General features: G+C 61.7%; 1 protein-coding gene across 2 annotated transcripts in view; it reads right to left on the reverse strand.

Moving 5' to 3' along the window:
* Positions 1 to 3665: 3665 nt before the first annotated feature.
* SKI (SKI proto-oncogene) overlaps positions 3666 to 23904 on the reverse strand; it is a 72059-nt gene continuing 51820 nt past the window's right edge. The window contains exons 2-7 of one of the 2 annotated variants that reach the window (XM_036089574.2): positions 10353 to 10472; positions 10127 to 10242; positions 9343 to 9611; positions 8948 to 9249; positions 7677 to 7907; positions 3666 to 6876 (exon numbers count right to left, since the gene is read on the reverse strand). In XM_036089574.2, the coding sequence (XP_035945467.1) occupies positions 6688 to 6876; positions 7677 to 7907; positions 8948 to 9249; positions 9343 to 9611; positions 10127 to 10242; positions 10353 to 10472 (1227 nt within the window). In that variant the 3' untranslated portion in view covers positions 3666 to 6687. The remainder of the gene's footprint in view (positions 6877 to 7676; positions 7908 to 8947; positions 9250 to 9342; positions 9612 to 10126; positions 10243 to 10352; positions 10473 to 23904) is intronic. The other variant, XM_036089575.2, reaches the window with a different exon arrangement.

Below are 23904 nucleotides of genomic sequence, written 5' to 3' on the forward strand. Positions count from 1 at the left end.
AGAGGGGACCCTGCAATGTGGACCCTGCCCTACCTCTCTACCCTGTGTGCTGGGCCCTCTCTTGCCTTCTCCTCTCTCCCACCCCTGCCTGGGCCTCGAGCTAGACTCAGGTGTCCTCTGGTGGGGGCCAAGCCCTGACGTCAGGCTCCATCCTTCACAAGGTGCCTGTCCCTGGAGGTTTCCAGAACAAGCTTCTGTGGCAGGAGGAGTGACCTGGGCAAGAGTTTGGGCCAAACTTCCTGCCAATAAGGGCTCCTGGGCCAGGCTTGGAGCAGGAAGGCCCGACCCTGCCTGGCACAGGCCGCTCCACCTGCCTGTCCCTACCACCCCCCACAGAGGGGCCACCTGCTCCAGGGGCTGGGAGCCCCAGCATCCGCGGCCCCCAGCCCCTGGCATGGGTCTGGGCACAGATGGCCGCGCATGTGAGGCCTACAAGGCTCACGTCATCGCTGTGTGTGGGGAGGGGGTGGGGGGGCGGGCAGGCAGGCATCCAGGCCCCCAAATTTCTCCCCCCACCCATGACAGGGTTGCCTAGCAGTGGGCAGGGCACACAGGAGGGCACAGAGCACAGTGGGTTTCTGTGGGGAGGGTCAGGGTCCCCCTCCAAGGCCCTGCTTTTACATCCGGCTGGGGTCAGCACAGCCTTTCCTGAGGGCACAGACTGTCCTGCGGGACTCTCCTGCCCATCTTCCCTCCAGGACCCCTGCCTTCCTGCAGGCGGTGCTCACCCAGAGTGTGCTGGGCCCCTGGCCAGCAGAGTGTGGTGTGGGGCCTTGGGAATCTTGTGAGCCCTCCAGCCTGTCCCTGCCTGGCCAGCGAGAAGGGGGTGACCTACGAAAGGACAGGCGGAGAGGGAGAGGGGTGTCAGGGGGGAGCAGAGGCAGGTCAGGCTCCAGGCTGGGTGAGCCAGGGAGGGGGCTGCTGGCTACAGCTGGGGGCGTGGGTGGGATGGAGGCTGGGGACCATACTGAACGCCAGGGACTGACCCCACAGTCCTCCCCGGGGGCCCAGGGGAGGATGGGCCGTACCAGCTGTTACTGTAAATGGGCAGGCGGCTTCCTCTTTCCACGGAGGGTGCGCCTGGCATCCGCCTCCCCAGATAAGGGTGCGAGTTCTTGGCCTGCGGTCAGCCCCCCTGACCACAGGGTGCTGGGTGGGGCCTGGGGGGCCAGACTGTGGCTCTGGGGTCAACAGACTGGAGGAGGGGTGGAGATCCCAAGACAGAGACGGGCAGGCACAGCTGAGTGCACAGGGGACCCGGGTGGGGCCCTGGCTGCTGGTGACAGAGGCAGAAGTGAAAGCTGGGGGTGGGGGGTGGGGTCACAGGGCAGGCCCAGAAACCTGGGACCTGAGTAGGCACCCGGGAGCACCCCCTCTACCCCGGGCTCACCGCATCCCTGGGGCCTTGGGCGGTTTGGAAAGCAGCACCATGTGGGGAGGGCCCCAGAGCGGCCGGCACAGGGACCCTGGCTTAGGCCAGGGCTCTGGGCAAGGGAGGCCAAGCAGCAGGACAGCCTCATGGGCCCCTGAAGAGAGCCTGGCCGGCATGCCGGTGGTGTGGGCGGTCCTGAGCCAGGGGACCCAGAGGTGGGGTGAAGAGACAGGGTGCGGCCAGGAATACTGGGAAGGGGGCAGCTTCTGTCCAGGCAGCTTCTGTCCTGTCTGCCCCGCATCAGGGTGTCCAGGGCCCTTTAAAGACGGATTTGAGAGAGACAGAGAGCACGCAGAGGGAGGGGGAGAGCGAGAGTCTCAAGCAGACCCCCCGCTGAGCACGGAGCCAGGACAGACAGATGGACGCGGGTCTCCGTCCCCATACCCACGAGCCAAAATCACAAGTCGGACACTTAACAGACTGAGCCACCCGGGTGCCCCAACCCAGGGCCCTTTAAAGTTAAATTTATACCCGAAAGTGAACCCAAAAGTGGAGCCCCGGCCCCCTCGAGGTGCTGGCCAGCATCCCGCGCCTCTGAGTCGGCCGCCAGCCCCGCGCCAAGGCGCCCCGGGCCGAGCCCCACGCTGGCCACACAGTGCACCCACGGCCGGCACCGGCCCTGCCCCCTGGGGAAGCCCTCCTTCCCCGGCCGGCATGGGCCTCCTGCCCTCCTCCGGGACTGCCTCTCCCCTCCTGCCTCCCACCCTCATTCCTCCCACATTCGGGGCCTGGAGTGGCAGGCAGACCTTCACAGTGGAACTGGGGTGGAGGCCGGGAGGCCGAGAGCCCGCGGGTCCCGAGCAGCGGCAGCAGGAGATGCTCTGGGGAAGGACGAGGCCTGGGAGGCCCCGGGGAGGGGACGTCAGTGACGGCATCGATGCCCCATGGGGATGGCAGGTCTGCACAAGTCTGCAAGGTCACGCGAGGTCCTGCTGCCCATCCAGGTGGGCCTGGTCGTGAGGCTGAGAAAGGGGCAAGTGTTTGGCCCCGGGGACAGGTAGGGCCTTGGCTGCAGCCCTCAGCTCACACCCATGGCTGCGGGGGTGCCCCTGGGACCCCCAGCAGGCCACAGTGGACAACTGTCCACTTGGGAGATCCCAGAAGACAGCAAGGGGCAGCCCTCCCAACAGTGCTGGACAGCGCCCTGGACATTGGGCAGAGGTGGTAATAGGGGGCCCACACCCCAGGTGTCCAGCCCTACCCAGGAAGGGGGCACTCAGATTCTGGCCAATGGTCCCACAGCTCCCTGGGAGACCACCCCCGAGAGGAACGGGGAGCCAGGCCCAGGTGACACCCAGGTGACCGAGGGGGCGGTGGTGGAGGGGGCTGGGCTCTGCTCTTGGGGTCTGAGTCCCACTGCGGTAAGCTTGTCATCCATGCCTCCGAGCCCAGCACCCCAGGCAGGGCCCCGGGGCCTGATAAGCGGCAGGAGGGGACAGAGGTGGGGGCTGTGGTTTGGGGCCCAGCTTATAAACCGTCTGCCTTCCCTCCTCACCTGCCCCCAACTCAGCCTCTGTGTCGGACCCTAGGTGGCACCCCACAAGTGGCTGGGATCTTGGCCTCGGGGAGCCCACGAATGACAGGTAGAGGCAAGGGTGGGCGTGGAGGCTCTTCCTCCTGGTCCCCACTGTTCCCGCTCCAGGCCTGACCTGGGCAGGAGCCTGGAGCCCAGGTAGAGCGGGTTTTTCCAGGCTGCCTGGGTGGGGTGGTCCATACCCCAGCCAACCCCGCACCCCTCCCTGGGGGGCTCCTGAGGACTGCTGGGGTGCGTGTGCAGACGGGGCCTGGACACTGGGTTTCCCACCGCCCGGCTCTCCAAGTGACCTCCACATGACCTTGGAGGGATGGCTGTGGAGCTAGCTGGGAGGCGGGACACGGGCAGGGACGGGCAGCCGGGAGAGGCGGCACCGCAGCGCCCGGCACTGTGGCATCGCCATGCTGCTCCCTCAGGATGGCACGCTGGGGAGCTGGCCATCTACCCCGGGGGGCAGGTCTCCAGGCCCCGGGCACGGTCCCCTCCAGCTGCTATCCGTGGGCCACAGCCGGGTGGGACCTACACAGACAGCAGCCCAGCCAGGGCGCTGCCCACCGAAGCCGCACGTCACTCGGGGTCGATGGAGACCAAAGGTCCGCACAGTCTGACAGGCAGACAGACACCCCCGTGCCCTCCCTGGGATCAGGCCCAGATGGTGACCCGGTGGGACGGGGGGGGCAAGCACGGCTGTCCTAGGCGTACTCTCAAAGTCCTTTATTGTACAATGTCATCTGTTTGGGGGAGGGGCGCCAAAGGACTAACGGGTACACAGCGAAGTAGATAAATATGCCAAGCTTTTTCTTTTTTCTTTTTAAATCAGGCATTTATAAACAAGAAAGCATACATTAATTACATAAAAATAGTTTTCGATAGTAGAGTAAGTCATCCTGTTGTCATTAGCAGCAGCGAAGGAGGGAACGCGGACAGCGATGCAGACGCTCCTGGCGGATGTGAAGGTAGAGCTGTGGGGTTTTTTCCTTAATTGAAAAAAAAAATGTCGCTTGTGACTCCTGACTTAAAGCAAGAACAAGACGGCCTCTCGAGCCTGGTGGACGCGGTGGGTAGGTGGGTGGGCGGGCGGGCGGGAGGACGGAGCCCGGGGCTGGGGGGCGCAGGGGTGCCATGGGGGCTGGCGGAGGGTCCGTCCCCTCGGGCAGGTGAGCTGTTCTTCCTCAGTTCAAAACAACCCAGAAAACAAGACAACTACCAGGTAAGAAACGAGTTTCTGAGAAAGGAGCCACCGCGTACGCGTGATACGACACTGCCAGGGAACGTATTTACAGGGACTGTTTTTACACGGGGCTAGTTCTGTACGAAAAGCAGGATATTATGTGTGAGTTAGCTGCTCCAAAGATATGAATGTTATTGCTGTTGTTTTTCCCTTCGTTAAAAATCCTCTTTCAGCATAGAAATAATGAGTAATTAAACTGAATACACAATCATCTGGATAATGGATATTACACACAGGGAGCGTCAGCAGCCGACAAGATAGACTCTTCTCCCTTCTGCAGAGACACTGAACCGCAGCTGCACGAACGAAAGCCAGGTCTTGGACCCCCTCGGATGGAAGCGGCCAGAAGGAGCCGATTGCGCCCCTCCCCCCGGCTTCACCCAGGGAGCTGCCCAGGAGGGCTCGAGCTGCTGGTGCCCGGGGAGCCGGGGACGGCAGGTCCCCCCCACCCCAGCTCTGGCGGGCCGCAGGCCCCTCGGGCGGGGACGGGTGGGGATGGGAGGGCCGGGCCCGGGCGGCCGCGGCGCATCCAGCTCTTCCCGACCTTCCGGGACGAAGCTGGCAAGTGGAGGCGTGGACCCAGCGGTCGAGATGGTGACCGGAGGTGGGCAGGGCGAGGGCGACGGGAGGCGGGGCCCCTGCACAGAACTCAAGAGAAGCTCACGGCCCTCTGGAGCCCAAAACCAAAAAGTGAACGGGTGGCCCCGGGGGGCCGGGCCGCAGGGGCCCTTTGATCTCTCCTGGCAACAGAGCACCGCCGCCCAGAAGCACGAGGGCACACTTAAAGCTCTGCTCCGACGAAATCATTTAGTTTCCCTTGAAGAAATGACTGAAAAAACACAACTCTGGAAAAACAAGGCTGAACACAGCATTCTGAGTGTTGTGTAGCACGACCGGCCCCTTCCAGGACCCGGTAATAATGCCCATCGATGGGTATACATACGGCAGAGGTTTAACATTCCATGCATACAGATTTCATAACTGCAAAAAAAAACAAAAGCAAAAAAAAAAAAAAAATCCAAACAAACGCTGCATATATATGGTGTCCCTTTTGCATTGCACTTTAGAAGGGGGGTCCAGCAGCACCTGCGCCCCTCCCCCCAGTAAACCACGGGCGAGAACCCTGCAGATGACATGGTCACCAAGCCTCTGCTGGTCGTGGCGGCGGGCGGCGCCTGCACCTGGGCCAGCAGTCCCCACCTCCGTCTGCGCTCACAGCTGCCTCGGCGTTAGAACGGGGTCAAGCGAAGAATTCTGGTAAGATCTTTCTCATGTACATAAATACCGTAATTTCAGGATGGGTAGCCGCCTCTCGTCTACTGGGAAATCATTTTTCAAGCTTGGGCATAAAAAACCTTATACAATTTGCATGAACAGTTGAGAGTAAACGAGATTATTTGGAATAAATGCAAGTAACTTATTCTGATAGTGGCAGATTCAGTCTGAAGACAGGTGTCTCGGGGGTAAAAAGACGAGTCAGGATTTGCTGTACAAGATGCTGGAAGGCACAGAACTACCCCCCGAAGTTCAGTTTTTGCATTTTCGTTTTGTGATTCCCTTGTTCAACCAAGCACCAGAGGGGGTTTCTAAACACTCGAGCACTTAGGATGTGGACTGCTCTATAAATGGGTTTGCAATATTTGAAAAGTAAAAACCTCAGTTAACTGGGGAATAAAAAGAGAAGGGAAGATTTTTGACAAAGTGCAGTTCTAAATATATGTTTAAATGAACAAACAAAAAGAAAAAAAAGTGAAGTAATGCTGTTTTGTTCCAACGCTGCAGCCTCAGTCCCGACGCGACAGGAGCGGGCCGGGGAGGGCGGCCGAGGCGGAGCGGGCCCGGCACTCCCTGCGCCCCCCGGGGCTGCCTGGCGGGCAGGCGGGCAGGCGGGCGGTCAGGCGGCCCGGCTCGCCGAGCCCTCCCTGCTCTTCCTGGCGGCGGCACAGGAGGCCTGGGTCCTCGTCGCTGAAAAAATAGACTCTGGAGAAAACCCTCCCTGTCCTCTCGCGGCCACGGACGAGCTGCGATGGCTTCGCGGGGCGGGGCGACTGCACCCCGGCTCCCTTAGCAGGTCCTCGGATGGCGTCACGTGTTGGTGGGGCTTTTAAAAGTTAGTCATTAAAAAAACCTGTTGATTTTTCTGAGTATCAAGTCTTCTTATTGGTTTTAAATAGCTTATAACAAAAATGTAAATGTTAGAACGTTCCAGCAAGCAGAGGGCCGCTGCAGGCGCGGAGCCCTTGGCTCCGGCTGCGGCTGGGAACCCGGCTTGCGCATTTGAACTTGGCCAGTAGAAAATTTTGCAGTGGATTCCAAAAGTATGTGGTTCCAAACACTCGCTTGGTTATAGGCACAGTAAGACGTTGTGCTATGTGGACGTGGGGGTGGGCCCGCCGGCGCGCAGAGCCCCCCCCAGCCCCCGCTGGCGTGGGCCGCCCGCCCGCCCGCTCCCTGCGGCGTCCGCACCTCGGCGGCAGACAGCGGGCTCCGCTAGGGCTCCAGCTCGGCCGTGCTCTCGCCGCCCGCAGCCTCGGGGCGGGGCCGCGGCCACAGCTGCTCCTGCAGCTCCTTCACCACCTTCTCCAGGTGCTCCCGGGCCTCGCGCTCCCGGAGCAGGTCGGCCCGCAGCTGCTCGCGGTCCGCTTCCGCGTGCTGCAGCTTCACCTGCAGGTCCTCGATCTGAAAGGGACGCTGGGCGTTAGCGGCCCCCGCTCCCCGGCCCGGCCCGGCCTCCTTCCAGAGAGGGAGGCGGCGAGCAGAGCCTGGGAGAGCCTCTCAGGCGGCAGCATGACCCACGTCCAGACATGGCACGCGCCCCAAGAGCAGCGGCCTGGGGGTACCCTGTTGACCTCCTGAGGCCAGACTTTCCCTCGAGAGCCTGCTGCCCAGGCCAGGCCCTCGAAGCAGAAGCAAAGCCAGGGGAGGAGGGGCTTCGGTGCCCTCTGGCCCCTTATCCAGGACTCCGGGCCGGGCAGGACGGCCGATCGGCTGTGCTGAGACTTTCATAACCGCACACGGTGGGCGGGCCGCAGCCCTGGCCCCAGGACAGAAGCTGGGGCTGCATGGGGGCTCGTCTGCACCCCCGGGGCTGGCTCAGAGCTCGCTCCTCAAGCAAAGCCACCACGGAAGGGCATGGCCAGGCGGGAAACAGTCGTGCACAACTCCCGCATGGTGGTCCTGACTGGCCAGGGGACCGCCTCCCTGTGGAGGACGGACCCCCGAAGTCCAGGACAGTGTGCAGTGCTCAAGTCAGCCTGCTGGGCCCCCACGGTCCCCCGAGCTTGCAGTGCGTCCCGGAGCTGCCAACAGAGCACCTGCCACTTCCCGCCCAGACCTGGGACCTGCCACACAGCTGAGTCCGCAGGTGGTGTTTCGTGGCCCCGCACAGGCCTCCGTGCCCCCTCCTCCCCCCTGCCAGGCCCGGGCTCCTGCCTCCCAGGTGGTGCCCCAAAGACCCGCCACGAAGTCCCCGCCCGTACCTGGGCCGAGTACTTGGCGCGCAGGCGGCCGGCCTCGCAGCCCTTGTCGCACACCCGCACTTGACGCGCCTGCTCCAGCTCCCGCTTCAGGCGCAGCCGGGACTCGTTGGCCTCTCTCATCTTCTTCTCATTCTCGGCTCGGAGGCGCTCGATCTCCTTCCGCAGGTTGCGCTTGGCCTCCGTGGCTTCCCGCAGCTTCTCCTTCTTGGCCACACGCAGAAACTCCAGCTCCTGGGCGGGCAGGCGGCACAGCCCGCAGGCCGGGGTCACCATCCAGCCCGTGCCCCCTCCCAGGCCGCCCCCGCACAAGGCTGCCACCCGCCTTCCCGTTCCCACAGGGTCCCACGGCCCAGCGCTCCCCAGCCTACGGCCTGCGGTGGTGGCGGCGCCGCGCAAGCTTCAGCCCGGCTCACAGAGCCCGCGGGACCTCCTCAAGGCAGAGCCCCGGCTCGGGCTCCCGGGCCGCCCTCCGCAGCACCTCGGCCTCCGCCCGTCCTCAGTGACGGCCGCCCCAGCCGCAGACGTGCTCAGGAGGATGCACGTGTGAAATCACACCTCCACCCAGAACCAGGGAAAGGGCGTCCTGAGCGAGCGCTTGACACACACTGAGGGGAGACGTCTGAAATTCTGGGGCGCTCAGGATGGCGAGGCTGTGCCGCGCTAGGAGCCCACGTGCGAAGCTGCCAGACGCCAGACGCCAGCCGCAGAGGTGTGAACTCAGCCGACACCGGGCGGGCCTCGGGCGAGGCCGCAGAGCCCCACTGTGAAGGCGCCGCCCTGGCCGACCTTGCGAACTCTGGGCCTCCCCCACCTGGGAGGAAAGGTGGCGTGGAGCCACAGCCCGGGGACCTGGGGGCTGGCCCTGCGGCGTGCCCCCTACTGAGGTGGGAGGCGGACGCAGGTGGGGCCCAGACACCCTCAGGCCTCTAGCCCCCTCTTCAGAAGGAAGCAGTCACTTCTGTGGAATCAGCTAGAAGCCGTGAGCTTGTGCCTGGAGCCACCTGGTCCGGCCTGCACGCTCGCCACACAGCACCTGCCCGCTGCACCTCAGACAACCCCACGTGTGGGGAAGGGACCCTCAGAGCCGCGTCCTGCACACTCCAGGCCGTGCTGGTGCGCGCACGCCAAGGACCCACAACCGGCCTGGGCTCCCCGCTGAGAGCAGCCCAGCCTCCGCTGCCCCCAGACGGACAGGCCAGCCCCGCGAGGGCCCGAGCCGGGGGCAGGGAGAGCGGGGGGGGGAGGGGGGGGCGCGGGCGTGGCGGCCTCACCTGGTGGAGGCTGCGCTTGGCCTGCAGCGCGGCGCTCAGCTTCTCCTCCTGCTTCACGCGCATCTTCACCACCTCGTGCAGGAACTTCTCTTTGGCTTCCTTGGTGTCCAGGCCGCCCTCCAGGGCCTGCCGCAGATGCTCCAACTCGGCCTCCAGGCCGCCGCTCGCGGTGTCGGCAGGGGCCGCAGCCTCAGGGGCGGCGGGCGCGGCGGGCGGGGCGTGCACGCCGGGGGAGCTCAGGTCCTTGGCGGAGCTGGATGAGGTAAGGGATGGGGAGGAGAGCGAGGACAGGGAGGAGGTGACTGCGGAAACACAGACGGAAGTGGAGGTCACCAGGGTGCTCGGCGCACCACCGTGCGGCACCGCGCCATCGGCAGGCAAGGACCCCGACTCACACGTACATTCCTCCCTGCTCTCCACTTCCACCTCAGCCTCTGAGTCCTTGTCATCCTCTGGGGCGGCCACGGGCACAGGCGTCTCCGGGGCTCCAGGGGTGTCCACGGTCAGCTTCCGCTTCCGTGGCTGGAGGCAGGTGGCCAGAGGCTCGGGGGCCCGGGAGACCACGGTGGCGCATGGCGGGCTGCTCACGACCTTCTGCTGGGCCGGCGGTGCCAGGGCCACATTGGGGGCCACACCCGTCTCAAAGCTCTTGTAGGAGTAAAAGCTGCGGGGCACGGGGCGGGGGCGCATTGGGGCCACAGGCATCTGCCTCTCCCCCCCAAGTCCCCCTCCCACCGTGGCCAGCACGTGAAGGCTCCTCGGGGGACCTGCCCCCTGGACAGTGTGAAGGAGGAGATGCAGGCCAGCAGCTGCGGGGTAGCTGGCCGCACCTGACACCGTCTAAAGGACCAGCACTGTGGTGACTGGCCGGCCTCCCCGGCTGCTCCCTTGGCCATGCGGCCCCACAGCTCCAGGCACTTCATCCCACCCACGCAGAGCCCGCCTCACTGTGCACTCAGGCCACCGAAGGAGCGCCCCGCGGACTGGGGGAGGCCCGTCCTGAGACACGCAGAGCGACAGCCTCTCTTAGATCGTGTGCACTGAGAGACTCCAGGCAACCCCATAAAGGAAAGGTTTCACCCAGCAGATGACTACAGACACCTGGGGGCAGAACCCAACCCCGGCCCCACGTCCCTAGGCCTGTGTTGACCACTGGCCGCCAGCATGGCAGGCACCCACCTGTCTCGAATCAGGGCCGGGAGGTGTGGGGAGAGCTCTTTGTCACTCGTGGACACCGCAGGGGACCAGGGTCGGAAAGCGGAGAGGCGCTGGCGAGGGTGAACACAGCCAAGGCTCTGCGGGAAGAGAGGCGCGGGTGTGAGAGGCTGCAGTGCGGAGCCTCAGTGACGGCCGCCCCACCCCGCAGACGTGCTCAGCAGCCCCCCCCCGCCACTCCCCGCACAACCTTGCTGGAGCTGGCCAGGGTCCGCAGCCAGCCAGACTGTTTGTCCTTCTCAGAAGACGTAGGGAGTTGGGAAGGGGCGTCATCTGTTTTCCGGATGGAGGCCGGGGGCTCGGAGGAGACCTGTGAGAAACACAGAAGTTGTTGCTGGCGCCTCCGGAGATATCCGCGCTCTGGGCAAGGCCTCCAGCCAGCAGACCCGACCGTGCACGAGGTGCATACAGTGACGCGCAGACCCTGACCCCAGGGCAGGACAAGCCACTTCCCCGAGCGCTCCGTGGGGCTGCCGCGCCAGGACCTCACCCCACCGCTGCAGATGGCCCAGGATAGGGCGCCCAGGCCGAGCTCCGGGCGGGGACTCGAGGGGACAGCCCCCTGCCCCAGCCCCCCAGTCTGTGCGCTGCCGACTTGGTGCCGAAATGGCTGACGGGAGCCGTGGACTCTGGCCTCCCCGCCGTGGTCATGCCAGGACGGGGAAGGGGCAGCCCAGCGGGCAGGCTCATTGGCCAAGTGTGGTGCCCTCCATCAGGGGGGTTCACCCAGGTCCCCAAAGTTCTGGGTTCCACCAAGCAGAACCGACAACTAGCTGTCAGCCAGAGCATCCGTCTGGCAAGATCTCAGGAGAAAGGCATTCTCCAAATAAGAGACGACCCTCTTGGGGTGCCTGGGTGGCTCAGTTGGCGAAGCGTCTGCCTGGGATCGAGCCCCGCATGGGGATCCCTGCTCAGCAGGGAGACCACTTCTCCCTCTCCTCCCTGCTGTACTTTCTCACTGTCTCTCCTTCTCTTTCAAATAATAAAATCTTTAAAAAGAGAGAGAGAGAGAGACGACCCTCTCCACCGAGTGCCCAGGGCTTCAGGACCAAGGCCACGCTCGTGTTCTCCTCCAGCGTCCTAGGGGCCCCAAGTTGTGTCTGTGGGACACTAGTCAGAGTGGCCTCCAGAACTGGCCTCAGGAGAACAAAGTCCCCCAACCCAATGGCGCAGGATCCTGAGGGAGACAGGGTCTCTTCCCGAGAAAACAGAATCGTCTGTGGAGGATGGACAGTGCCCCCCCCCGCCCCCGCCCAGGGCAGCTGTGCTGGGGGCCACACACAGGCCATTGCGCCATCACCCACCTAGGGCCAGGGGCCGACAGGACGATGCCCTGTCACTCCCCCCGGCCTGACCTCAGGAGGAGGGAGCAGATGTGGGGGGCGCTCTGCCGGCAGCTGGGAAGCCTTGGAGGGGAGACCAGTATTGGGAGGGTGGGGGGGAGAGAAGAAAGGCTCCTCCCACCTCCAGGAACACTTGGAGAAAATACTGTGTCACAGACCTGGCCCCTTGGGGGGACACGGGCTTCCTGGGAGGGGAAGAGAGCAGGGAGGCAAGTGGTCAACGGAGGTGCCCCGCTTACCAGGGCCGTCATCACAAAATTCCAGAGACAGGACAGACGGGATCCTGGGCAGAGGGCCCGACCAAGCCCGGCACATGTCCGTATGCACGCGTGTTCACGGGGCCACCCCACCCCACCCCACGGCAGCCCCTCTCGGGGGACAAACACGCAGGGTCGAGGACTCTGGGACGTAGGCAGCCCTCGGGACCCAGGGAGGAAATACTAGGACCTCAGACCCTGTGCAGGGTGCACTGGCCTCTGTCTTCACAGAGAAGCAGCTGCCCTGAGGCCCGGAGCCCCGCAGCTCAGAGGCCCAGGCCCAGCTCCAGAAGGCGCTTCGGGGGGGTACCCACAGACGACTGTGGACGGTCTGCTCAGACATGAAACAATCATTCAGGAAAGAAAGACCCGTTTGTTGGTGCTTTTTAGGGGAGAGCGTCCGGTGACGTCTGCCCGCGCGGCCTGGATACCTCCTGCGAGCGGGTGAGCGGGGGGCTGGCGGCCGGGCAATGGGGTGGGGGGGCGGTTACGCCAGCAAGGGTGGAGCTTCCTGTCTGAGCAGATAGGAAGCAGGGAGGAGAGGAAACAAGCTGAGTTCTCACCAAGAGAAAAGCCACAGGCCTGGCACCGGCTCCCGCAGGTTCAGGAGCACTCCTGGGGGGTGCACGCGACTCAGGCTGTAGGGTCACCCCCCCCACATGGTGGCTGGCTAGTGGCGCCCCGCGCCCACGGGCCAGAACCCCATCCGTGTGGTGGGGGAGTGAGGCTGCCAGTCAGGGACCTGGCCTGCAAACACGGAGCACTAAACCGAGCCTGTGAGCTCTGGAGAAAGGGCCTGAGCCTCCCCCACGCTCCCACCCCCCACCCCAAGCTTGTCCACCCTAGGATGGGGATGGGTCTTCTGGCAGCTGGAGTAATGCCTCTGAGAGTCCTACAGCAGGACAAACCCCATGAGCAGAACCTTCTATGAAAGTGAGCGAGCAGCAGGAAGGGGCCAGCAGGGGAGCCTTGCCAGGACATGGACACAGGCCCTGAGGGAGGTTTGCTGCTCCCTCTCACCTGAGAGCGATCTAAAGCCCTGGCAGGACGTGCTGCTCCGGGCCTGGAAGGCCACTGTTCCTAGCAGGGCCCACTTGAGCCCCAGCAACAGCCCGTGGCATCCCCATTCCACAAGAGATCAGCAAGCAGGTAAAGACAGTCACTTCTGGTTTCTGACCCTTCTCAAGGCTGGTCCAAGCTGGATCATGGGGGCCCACAACCCTCAAGGAGGGAGCGGGTTTCTGGGCCTACTCCCCCGAGCCTCAGGCCAAGAGCCTGCCGAGGGTCCCGCACCGTGTGGACGGCTACCACAGCACGCCACACCACTCCCCGCAGACGCTTACCCGTGGGGCTCCGGGCAGAGAAGAGCACTGCCCCACACAAGGGCGAGAGCATGGGCCACTACGCACAAGTGTGCCCCCACACATACACGCCCCCGCGCAGGACACGCACAGCCTCTGGGACCCCTGCCAGCCACGGAGCAGCCACTCTGCTGAAGGGCTGAGCACAATGTCCACCATCGCCAAACTGTGGAAGGAGCCCAGACGTCCACGGACACATGAACGGACAGAGAAGACGTGGTCTATATACGGTGGAATACTACTCAGCCGTCAACAGCAATGAAATCTTCCATTTGCAACCACGTGGATGGAACTCGAGGGTATCAGGCTGAGCGAAATAAGTCAGTCTGAGAAGGACAAATACCATAGGATTTCACTGATATGTGGAATTTAAGAAACCAAACAGAGGATCATAGAGGGAGGGAAAAATAAAACCAGACGAAATCAGAGAGGGAGACAAACCATACGAGACGCTTAACTCTAGGGAACAAACTGAGGGTTGCTGGAGGGGAGATGGGTGGGGGGACGGGGTAACTGGGGGACGGGCACTGAGGAGGGCACGTGATGTGATGAGCACAGGCTGTTCTATGCAACTGATGATCACTGATCTCTACCTCTGAAACTAGTAAGTTCAAAAAAATATTGTGTTTGCCAGGAGCTGAAGGGAGGTAGGAATGGAAGTTATGTTTAATGGGTATAGAGTTTCAGTTTTACAAGGTGAAAAAAATTCCATGATGGCTGGAAGTGATGGCCGCACAACAATGTGAATGTACTTACTGCTACTGACCTGTACGCTTCACGTGCTCACAAGGTACATTTTATGTTGTCTACATCTCACCACAATTTTTAAAAATAAATGTTTCTAAAAAAAGCTGGCTGCAGACCACGCGGGCGCCCACCCAAGGCTTTCCAGCAGCCAAGTGTGCACCCCACAGAGCAGAGAGGACACCCCACGATGAGGTTCTGCCCAGGGGCCTCGGGAGGTTTGCAAGGATGTGGGGGTATGACGCAGGAGTGACTTTCCTATGGGACCTTTCTGTCGAGCTGGGCCGCGGGACCCCGTCATGTCAGAGGCTCCATCAGATACCAGGGGAGTGGGGGGCAGGGTGGTTGCTGGGGCTGTGGCCACCACCCAAGGCCAGTGCAGGGAAAAGCCGGGTAGACGAGACGGCCAGCGGCCACCAGGAGCTGGGGCAGCTTCTGGCATCAGCCCTGGGGCCTCGTGCTCACAAAGGACATACTTCATTCTGTGCCTGAGCCCCAAACGCATAGAGGGACAGCTTATGCCAAGGCCCAGAAGCAGGGCAGGGCTGAAGGAGAGCTCTGGGCTCAGAGACCAGCGGCTTACCTTGGATTTCTGAGTCCCCTCCCCCACGCTCTGCTGAGAACCCCACGTCCCAGCAGCAGGGCAGCAGGCCTGGGCGTGGGCCCTGACCTGGCATCTGGGAACCCCTAGATGCAAGACTCCTGGGAGAGAGGCCACTGGCAGTACCCCACATTTTCTTGGGGGAATGAGCTCATTACCACTCCGCCTCCCAAGACTGCCCTGGGATGAGCCCAGGAGAGGTCCCCAGGGCCTGCCCCGCCACCTCTCATGCATGGTTCCTTGTGCACCGCCCCGGACACCTTCAAACAGAAAGAAAAACCGTACATGGGGGATCAGAGTGGGGGAGAAAAGATGTTCCAGATGCTGGCTAATGGCACTGGCCCGAGGCCCAGGCCCACACCCCAACTTCAGCACGGAGCTCCGGCTGCTCCAGGGAACCGGTGCGGGGTGACACTGGCAGTGAAGGGGGGCAGCTCCCACCCACCTGCCAGGCAGACCCAGAGGCCGGCTGGGCACACAGCCACGCGTCACGGACCCAGACGGCCCAAAGGAGGGACACCCGGCTGCGAGGACAGGACATGCGTGGAGAGCACCGGTCCGGGAGAGCGAGGCCGGGCAGGTCTGCACCGTGTGCCAGCAGCTTGCGTGCACGGATGTACCAGACGCCGTGTGCACACAGAGCCAGCTCGGACGGGGCTGTGCCCCCACACCTGCCACGGCGGCTCTGAGCTCACACGGGGGGGACGGGCGCCGCCCTGGGTGGCGGACCCGCAGGAGGAAGAGGTCCCTCTAAGTCGATGGGAATACAGTCACCTTCTCCACCCAGGTCCACGGACCCCAAACTTTATCCACGCGTACTTGGGGGACATGTGGGCCTTGGGCTGAGGATTGAACATGACGGTCCGAAGACTCTGTCATTAGAACTGGGGCTACGGACGCTCACAGAACCAGGGGCACCAGCTCTGCCAGGCGAGCCGAGGTCCCAAAGCAAACGTCTGTTGAGGGCTGGCCGGCAGCGGCAGCACACCCCCGCTCCCCCACCCTTCTCTGCGACGTCCCCCACCAGGCCCCTCTCTCCCCCTGCCCTGTCTGGGCACCCCTGGCACATGGTGCCAGGCCAGCGCACACTCAGCTCGGTTGTGCAGGCTGCTCACAGATATAAAGGTCACTGGTACCTGCGAGCGCACGTACAACCGGGCACAGCGAGGACCACCCCCCCCAGCAGATGGGAACTGTGTTGGTTTTGTTTTCTTACTACACTAAGGTGCTCCACCCGCTCTGGCCCCGTGGACTAAAGCCAGGGACACATGCAGCCCCGAGCGCCACACAGCGGGGCTGACATCAACTGCCACCCAGGTCCCCTCTGGCCCAACAGTGCTAAGCACCATGGCTGGAGAAAAAGGCGAGTGCGCCCGCCCAGCAAGATGCCTGGGCACTGACGGGGGAGTGTGGCCCTAGACAGAAGACCAGCGTCCTCACTGCGGCCAGTCACTGTGTGCACGTCCGCAGGCCCAGAGCTCTGGATCCCCACTGAGGTTCGGCAAAGCCGGGGGGCATCCCGACAGAGGAGAAGAGCCCGGGTCCCTGAGCCTGCAGTGGCTGGGCCGAGGCTGGGAGCCAGGGAAGGGCTCAGCAACAGCAATCTGCCCCCCCAGCAGCACCAGGCCCAGGTGAGGGTCAGGCACGGCCCCTGGGGCCAGAAAGCCTCTCCGGGGCTGTGTGCTCAAGCAGCAGCAACCAGGTCTAGGCAGGGGCCCCCGGCCGGGCACAGGAGAGCTGAGCCGGGGGGCAGCCCAGCTGCCCCAGCACAAGCTGATGACAACAGAACCACAGCCCTCAGCCAAACGCCAGGGCAAAAAACATCAGGAAGACCCATTTGAGACCCTCTTCTGCCCAATGTGCAGGTGGTCTGGGGCTGAATTCTGGTCAATTCCTTAGGGATCAGGAAAGAGAATTTCAAAGTCACAGGTGGGACGAAGAGCAGAATCCTATCCTCCCAAGACCCCCAGCTCACTGTGGGCCAGACCTTTGCAAAGAGTCCAAGGAGGACAAAGGACCAATGACCCAGACCCAGGAGAGGCTCCCCAGGGCTCAGGAGCACGTGAACCCTTTCAGACGTCACGGTGGGGGTGGACTTAGCAGATCCTGTAGCTACTCGGGGCCTCCAACCATACGCATCCTCCACAGGGAGCGTGGCATCTTGGCCACACCCAGACGGTGGGTCATTGGCAGCTGGGCAGGAGCGGCCATGAGTGACCCCACAGCAGGCTGAGCCCGGTCTATAGGTCTACATGCCCTACAGCGGACAGCTCCATGATCAGGGGGCCGAGAGCCTTGCAGCAGCCCCCCCGCCCCCTCCCCCGTGGCCTTGGCCCTAGCACCTCAGCAGAGCCCAGCCCCACTCCCTCACAGGCCCACGGAGGGATGCCACAGATGGGCCACACAGGAGAGCAGGGGCAAACCCCACCGCCTTGTCCACTAGGGGCTCCCAAGACAGGGACAGTCACTCTGGGCAGTGCCCAGCTGCTGGGCCTCAGCCTCGTGCTCTCCACACTGCTCATCTACTCGGCTGTTAATGCCTAATTACCAATTAATTACTAATTAGAAGCCAAACAACAGGTCTTGAACCAAAGCCCCTTTCCCTCTCACGGCCAATCTGGTGCTGATGGTCCCTGCTTTGAAACTTCCAGACAAGGGGTTTGAGTCAAACTTTACAGAAACGGTTTTTACACCCAAAAGCAAAACAAAACACCGCCAGACACCAGCCTCCACGCCCGCCCAGTGCCCCCCAAGGGGTCCTGCTGGCCTGGCGCTGAGCAGGCAGCTTTAGCCACACCGGGGGGTCACGGTCGTCAAGCTCGGGAATGAGCACAGATGAAGTTCTCGTGGTGTCGAGGCTGGGGGCGCATGCGTGGCTGAGGGGTGTGGCATGAGGAGGAGGGACTGGACTCCACCACTTTGGTCTTCACATCCTCTTAGTCTTAGGAGATTCAAGCAAGTCCTACAAGATCTGGGTCAGCTACGTGCCTTGGTCCAAGAGACCAGCTGGCTGGTGCCAGAAGAATCCCCCAGTCTGTCCCCCACAGAGCAGGAGTGCTGAGGGGCCCCCAGGAGCCCTGGAAGGCCACAGTCATGTTCCCAGCAGGGTGTTTTGGTTGGGGGAGGCCACCTGGGCCCCAGACAGAGAAGCAGCATCTGAACCTGGGTTCTGAGGCCCAGCCTCAGAGGTGGATCTTCCCAGTTCCACACACCCACAGAGACGGCTGTCCAAGCCAGCCAGGGGTGCTGGTCCTGGAGCAGGACCCGGATCTGTGAGCACCCTCACACAAAGACCCATGGCGCCGGTGGGCAGGGCTCTGCAGGGAGATGGCAGAGGGTTCCCAGAAAGGGGATGGGGTCCCTGAAAAAGGCCTAGACACCAAGGAGGATACAGCCAAATGGTGGAAAAGGCGGCCACAGGGGGGACTCCTTCTTGCTTGCTTATTTATCAGCAAATACAGGGCCCCCTTCAGTGGGAACATCAATCCATTCCTGAGACCCTGCTGCTTGGCCCTCAGGCAGCCTGACCCTGAGGCTGACCGCTCAGACCTCCAACAGTCTCACTGGTAAGGAAGCACAGCACGGGGCTCCAATGACAGAGCAGCTGGCAAAGGGGCTGCCAGGCCAACAGACGTCCCACCTCTGCCCGGGCCACCACCACAGCCACGTCAGAGATGCCACGTCCCGGCCCACGAGTGAAGGCGAAACCTAACCCACCCAGGGCACGTGGAGGAGGGCCTGGAGCAACGCCCCCACCACTTCCCGCACCAGGGCAACTGCAACGCGGGGCGAAGCGCGGTCTGCCCCCGGCACTCGGCCTCAGCCCCCGGCGAACGGGCGTCTGCGCGAAGCCAGGGTTTGCTGCAGCGGCCCTGCGAGCGGCACGGCCGTGTCCGGCTGAGATGGCCGTCGGGAAAGCAGTCGGGTACTGGGAGGACCACCAGCCTCTGCACGGAGCCGCTTCCACTCTGGACAAGTGAACGGCACAGAGCAGCCACGAGTTCCAGGAGATGAACCTGAGCGCCCCGAAGCTCACAGAGCTGGGCGTACGTGCTCTCCTGCAGAACACAGCTGCCCTGCACCCCCCATCCTGTGCCGGCCCCGCCGGCCTCCGGCCAGACCAGCACTCGTCGGCACAGTCAGGGAGTCGAGACCGGTCCATGCCAGGAGCTAGGGAGAGCGGTTCACCAAACATCCAAAGCTGTTTTGATTTCAGGGGAAGGATTTCTGCGAAGTGGCGAGGCCAACATGAGGAGACAGCACCCGTGTGTCCCGCAGAGGCTGAGGCCCGGGAGTGAGGTCACTGGCCGCACTAGCGACCTCCTCCAGGGGGCCGACATGACAGCACTGGGGGGGTGGCACCCCTGGGGACCAGCGTGCCCTAGTGGGGTCACCCACACACCCGAGTTCTTCAAATGGAAAGAAGGGCCACCACGAGGGCCACAGCCTGTGCTGACCCTCCCGAGGGCCACGAGTCCCAGGCAAATGTGGCCGAGTGTGGCCTGAGGTCCCGCCGCCGGTCTGGCCCCTCTCTAAGCCCCTACTCTAGCGCCGCTCCCATCACTGGCTTGCTTCCTACGTGGCTGAACAGTGGCTCCTTGAAGGGAGACGACCCAAGCCTCGTGTGTGGTTCTTACGTGTGCTCGCCATGCTCTCCAAGTGGGGGCCGCCCGCGCCGCCAGAACCAGCATTCCCGTGGGGGGCCCCCCTCAGGCCTGTCAGGGCGAAGACTGCTTGTGGGCGCCTTCTCTACCAACAAGTGCTTCCTCATACCATCACAGAGAAAACTCGAACACTCGGTGTCTACAGGGCCGGGGCCATGGGCACCACCCCGGCCGCCACCCCGGCTGCCGCGACGACCCACGCTGCCGAGAGGAGCAAACGCTCGAGGAGGAAAGTGGGAACTCATCCAAGTCAAGACCTTCCTGTGCTTCAAAGGATGCCAGCAAGAATGTGGAAAGACAACCACGGACTGGGAGAAACAACGTGCAGATCGGGCATCTGCTCAGGGACCTGCATCAGTGCAAGTCAACAAAACCTCAGTTATGACAAAGGGCGAAGGGCGGGGCTAGACCCGAGGAGGCCGCGCCCCTCAACAGCAGGGAAACGCACATCAAAACCGCAGCAAGAGACCACTTCACACCTACCAGGATGGCTGTGATCAGACAGACCCAAAATCACACAACCACCAACCACAAGGTGAGGTGCCACCCTGTGAGGTAGGGGGGCCAGGGGCCTCAAGCACGTGGGAGGGGATGGAAACAGTGCAGCCGTCCTGGAAGGGAGGCCGCTCCTCAGTCACGACCCAGAACTGAGAAGAGGGACCCAAACACCTGAACAGCTGACCCTGAACAACGCAGGGGTGAGGGGCACCAGCCCCCCACACAGTGGGCACCCCAAAACTTAATGACTAATAGCCACTGCTGACCAGAGAAGCCTTGCCAGTCACACAGGGAGTTGATCCACACACATTCTGCATGTTCTGTGTGTTATATACATTGTATTCTCACAATAAACTAAGCTACAGAAAACAAAGTGTTACAAAGAAAATCAAAAGAAAGAGAAAATACACCTGCAGGACCGTATTTGTCCCTCTCAGTCTGTTTACAAGACGAACTGCCCCTCGGTACATACACCAATGCTGCCTCGTACGGACGACAGGAAACACCGGAGACATTGCACGTTACTAACACGGACGTCAAAAATTAAAAGATGGCGTAAAAAATAAATTCGTACATATTTACAGGTGTAACTCCACGTGCTGGTAACGAAGCAGCGACAGGACCGCCTTCTGGTAGCCTCACCGATCCGCTGACACGTGAACCGTTACAAAGCTTTCCCGGCAAAGAGGCTTCATACAGGATTACAGTCCTATTCATAATACAGTATTGGAAACTTCATTACGTGTTTTTAAAACCACTGACCTGTGATCATAGGCCCATACCCACTTTCTCCAGTTTCTCCAATTATGAGAGAAAGGCCAATTACACCATAATTATTTGAAAGCAAAGTTATAAAATCAGGAAAGCGAGCCGCCTGAGCGGTCCAGAGCTGCCTCCAGCAGGGCGCAGGTGGGTACCTGAGCCACCAAGCGGCCCCTCGCGGTGAGACACACGGACTAGCGGGTTCTTCAGCACCACCACCAGATACCACGAGGCTCCCTCGGAGGGTCAGATTTCACACACAAAACCCATAAGGAGCGCCCCGTCAAAGGTCAGGGAATGTTCCGGTCTGGCCCCATCCCGGGCCACAAGATGCCCCAGTCTAAGCTGTGGGGTGAGCGGCGGCAAGGACTCCATGATGGGCGGGGCCTGGCCTGGCACAGACCCCAGCCTGCTCCCACTGAGCTTGGCTCCCACTGGTGCCAAGACACTGGCCAGCAGCGTGGGGGTGGGGGAGGGCTGAGCCGCCAGGAGTGCAGGCAGCCCTCGGGAGGGGAGGAGTGTGTGAAGAGCAGCTGGCTCGGGGGAGACGTGGGGACATGGGCTTCTAGAAGCCACTCCATGCCAGGCAAGGGACAGGCATCCTATGTCAGCTCTGGGCGAGGCCTCAGTGCCCAGCTGGGCAGCCAGGGCAATTCCAGGATGACGACGTGGCCCTGGCCAAGGTTGGGGGGCGGGGTGGCTGTATGCAAACGCACGGGCTCAGGGCAGGGGGGCGTCCGTGTGGTTCCTGAGGCCCGCCTGGCCCCCACCCCACTAAGTCCTGTGGTCCGGTGTCCTGGGCAGTGGGCACCACAGGAGGCCTACCCCAGCTGCCTCTCTCAACCTGGTGCCAGTTCACAGATGGGGGCAGGTGGTGCTGCTTGAGACCCCCACCTCACACAGCGCCGGGCCTGGGCGGACATGCGCCCCCGCCCCCTGCACCGACCCGAGATCCCTGCTCTCAAGCCACCGTGTCAGCATCTAGGCCCCTCCCCTTCCCCGCCAGTACCCGTGCTCTGACACTCCCCGTCGGATCCCTGACCGGGGCACCTGGCGGGGGGCACCCTGTCCAGCAGAACCGACTTCGGCATCACCTGTGGCCCCCCCACTCACAGGAACACTCAGAAGACAAAGCAACCCCGGCCCCCCGACCTCAGGGACGCTCCCCTGAGAGAACCAGCCTGTGCCCCCCACACTGGGGCCCTGGAAAGGCAAGTGGGAGGAGTTCTCACAAATCAGCACCATTGTGTCTGAGCACAAGTGAGCACTTTTAACAGGTAGAAATGTCATAGAAAAACCCCATTTAGGAGTCTGAATACATGCATCTATTTCCTAACTTAGAGACTAAATTAAAAAGCAATTCTTTCTCATGGTTTGGCAGATTTTAACACAGAATTCAACCACTAAGTGGTATGTCCAAGTTAGAAACCCACTGCAGGTTTAGAACTGGGGCAGGCAGGACCCAGCATTTAGGTGGTCCACAGGTTCCAGGTGACCCGGAACCTTCGGTCTCACCAACCTCATGCAGGCGGCCACGGCCCCGGGGGCGCGAACCTGTGGGTTTCATCCTCCAGAGCAAAGACGGCAGGCTTCAGGCCGGGACTCTGGGGAGTGCACAGGGCAGGGCCAGCGGCCGTGCGGGAGGTCTCCCTGTGACACTCGAAGAGAGGGCCCAACAGCCCAAGTGTTCATGTCGTAATTTCACTCTCATGTAATGGGTCGGCAGAAAATAGCCAAGACCACAAATTTAGAGGTGAAAACTTTTCACGGAAATGTCATCAGGCCTTCAAAGCAGCCCACCCCGCGACGCTGTCAGGCTGTGACCCCTGAAGAACAGGTCGGGGTGGAGGGGCACCTGCTACGTCTGCTTCTCAGCCCGCATCAGGAGGCCAGGTGTCGTCCTCCACAACCACCCCACACAACACAAAAGGCTGTCCAGCATCCCTGACAGGAGCTGAGCTCCAAAGGAAAAGCCCAAGGGACCGGGACCAAAGGGGAGGGAAACCACATGCCGTGTCAGCCATGCTGACCCAGGGAGGCCTGCCGTGGCCACCAGGGGTCAAGGACCCCCGCCCCCCACCCCGGGGATGCAGGGAACCCGTAACCACGGACCTACACGGACCTCCCAGAGCCCACAGTGGAAGCTGAGAGGAGCAGAGTCAGGGGGGCCGCACCAAGCACACACCCCAGGCCCTGCACGCAGGCAGCGGGCCAGACCCCAGGGCCTCATCCAACAGAGCAACGGGTACAAATGCTAAAACAGACCTAGCTCAAAATGAGTAAACACATACAGAAAAAAATGTGAGAAAAGAGTAAGACATCAAAAAAGATCACGCAGATTGGAAAAAAAAGCAGAACTTTCCAGAATAAAAACAGTTCTTAAGGAAATTATTCAAATGCAATGCAGAGGAAAATGAGATGAACACATGAGAGAGGGTAACAGACGTGAAAGAGGAGAGGAGGAATTCCAGAAGGAGAGAGTAGGGAGACAGCGGCCAAGAACCTTCTGGATTTGGTGAGAAGCAAGCCTTCAGGTTGCAGAGGTGAGGCAGAGGAGGGACCAGAATGGCGGCTTGACCTTTCAGGTTCAGATTCAAGGTCCTGCCACCACCGACAAGTTCAAGCGTACACCCCATTTCTTGGGCCATGAGGCCTCAGCTTCAGTGTCTGATGTGGCAAATCCCCACAACGGAAGCTAGGTCCTGAAAGCCTCTGGAACGAATGTGTCGTTCCACGCCCCCCCCCCCCCACCACTCTCACTGCCCAGGGCAGGCAGCAGGGGCTTCCTTCCTCCCACCCTCAGATGGGGGTCTGCACATTCTTGAGCACAAGGATGTAGGACCATGTGGCGAGCGTAGCCACTCTGACCAGACCTGCGCACTCAAGGACAAGGCCCAAGTGGCTTGAACACCGCCCCCCTCCCCACTGTGGGGCATGCTGGGCCCTGGTGATGGTGACAACAGGCAGGAGCAGCTCCCAGGGCAGGGAGTTGAGCCCCCCGCCCAGTGAGAGGCCCAGCAGGAAAGCACAAACAGCGTCCTCCTTCCCATGAGCCTGAGACTCTGCACGGCCCCAGCAGGGGCAGGGCCTCCGGTCCCCAGCATCCTAACTGGGGATGCTAGATGCTCTGTGACAGAGTCCAGCTGTCTCCTACAGGTAGACTCTAAATCCCCAGCTCAGAGCCACCCTAAATCAGCCCAAGCCCTGCATTATGGACCGTTCCTGAAGATTTTACAGTTCTAGAAACTGCACAGCTATTTTTGTAAGTACCATTAATATTTTCCACAGGATAATTCGTGTTTCATATTATGCTTAAATTAACCTATTTCTGATTATTGTGGTACAGAGGAAGCAGATTAAATTTGCAAGACAACGCCAAACCCCAAAATGAAGTGAAAATAGCAATTTTAAAGATTCACCTTGATCTTTTAAAAAAATTTAAGTAGGTCATCTTTTCTGTTACTTCCACACTGTTGAGAGTAAGTCAAGTCTTCTCTAAGGACACGTAGTCA

The sequence above is a fragment of the Halichoerus grypus genome, chromosome 5 (assembly GCF_964656455.1).
Source record: "Halichoerus grypus chromosome 5, mHalGry1.hap1.1, whole genome shotgun sequence".
Taxonomy (NCBI): domain Eukaryota; kingdom Metazoa; phylum Chordata; class Mammalia; order Carnivora; family Phocidae; genus Halichoerus; species Halichoerus grypus.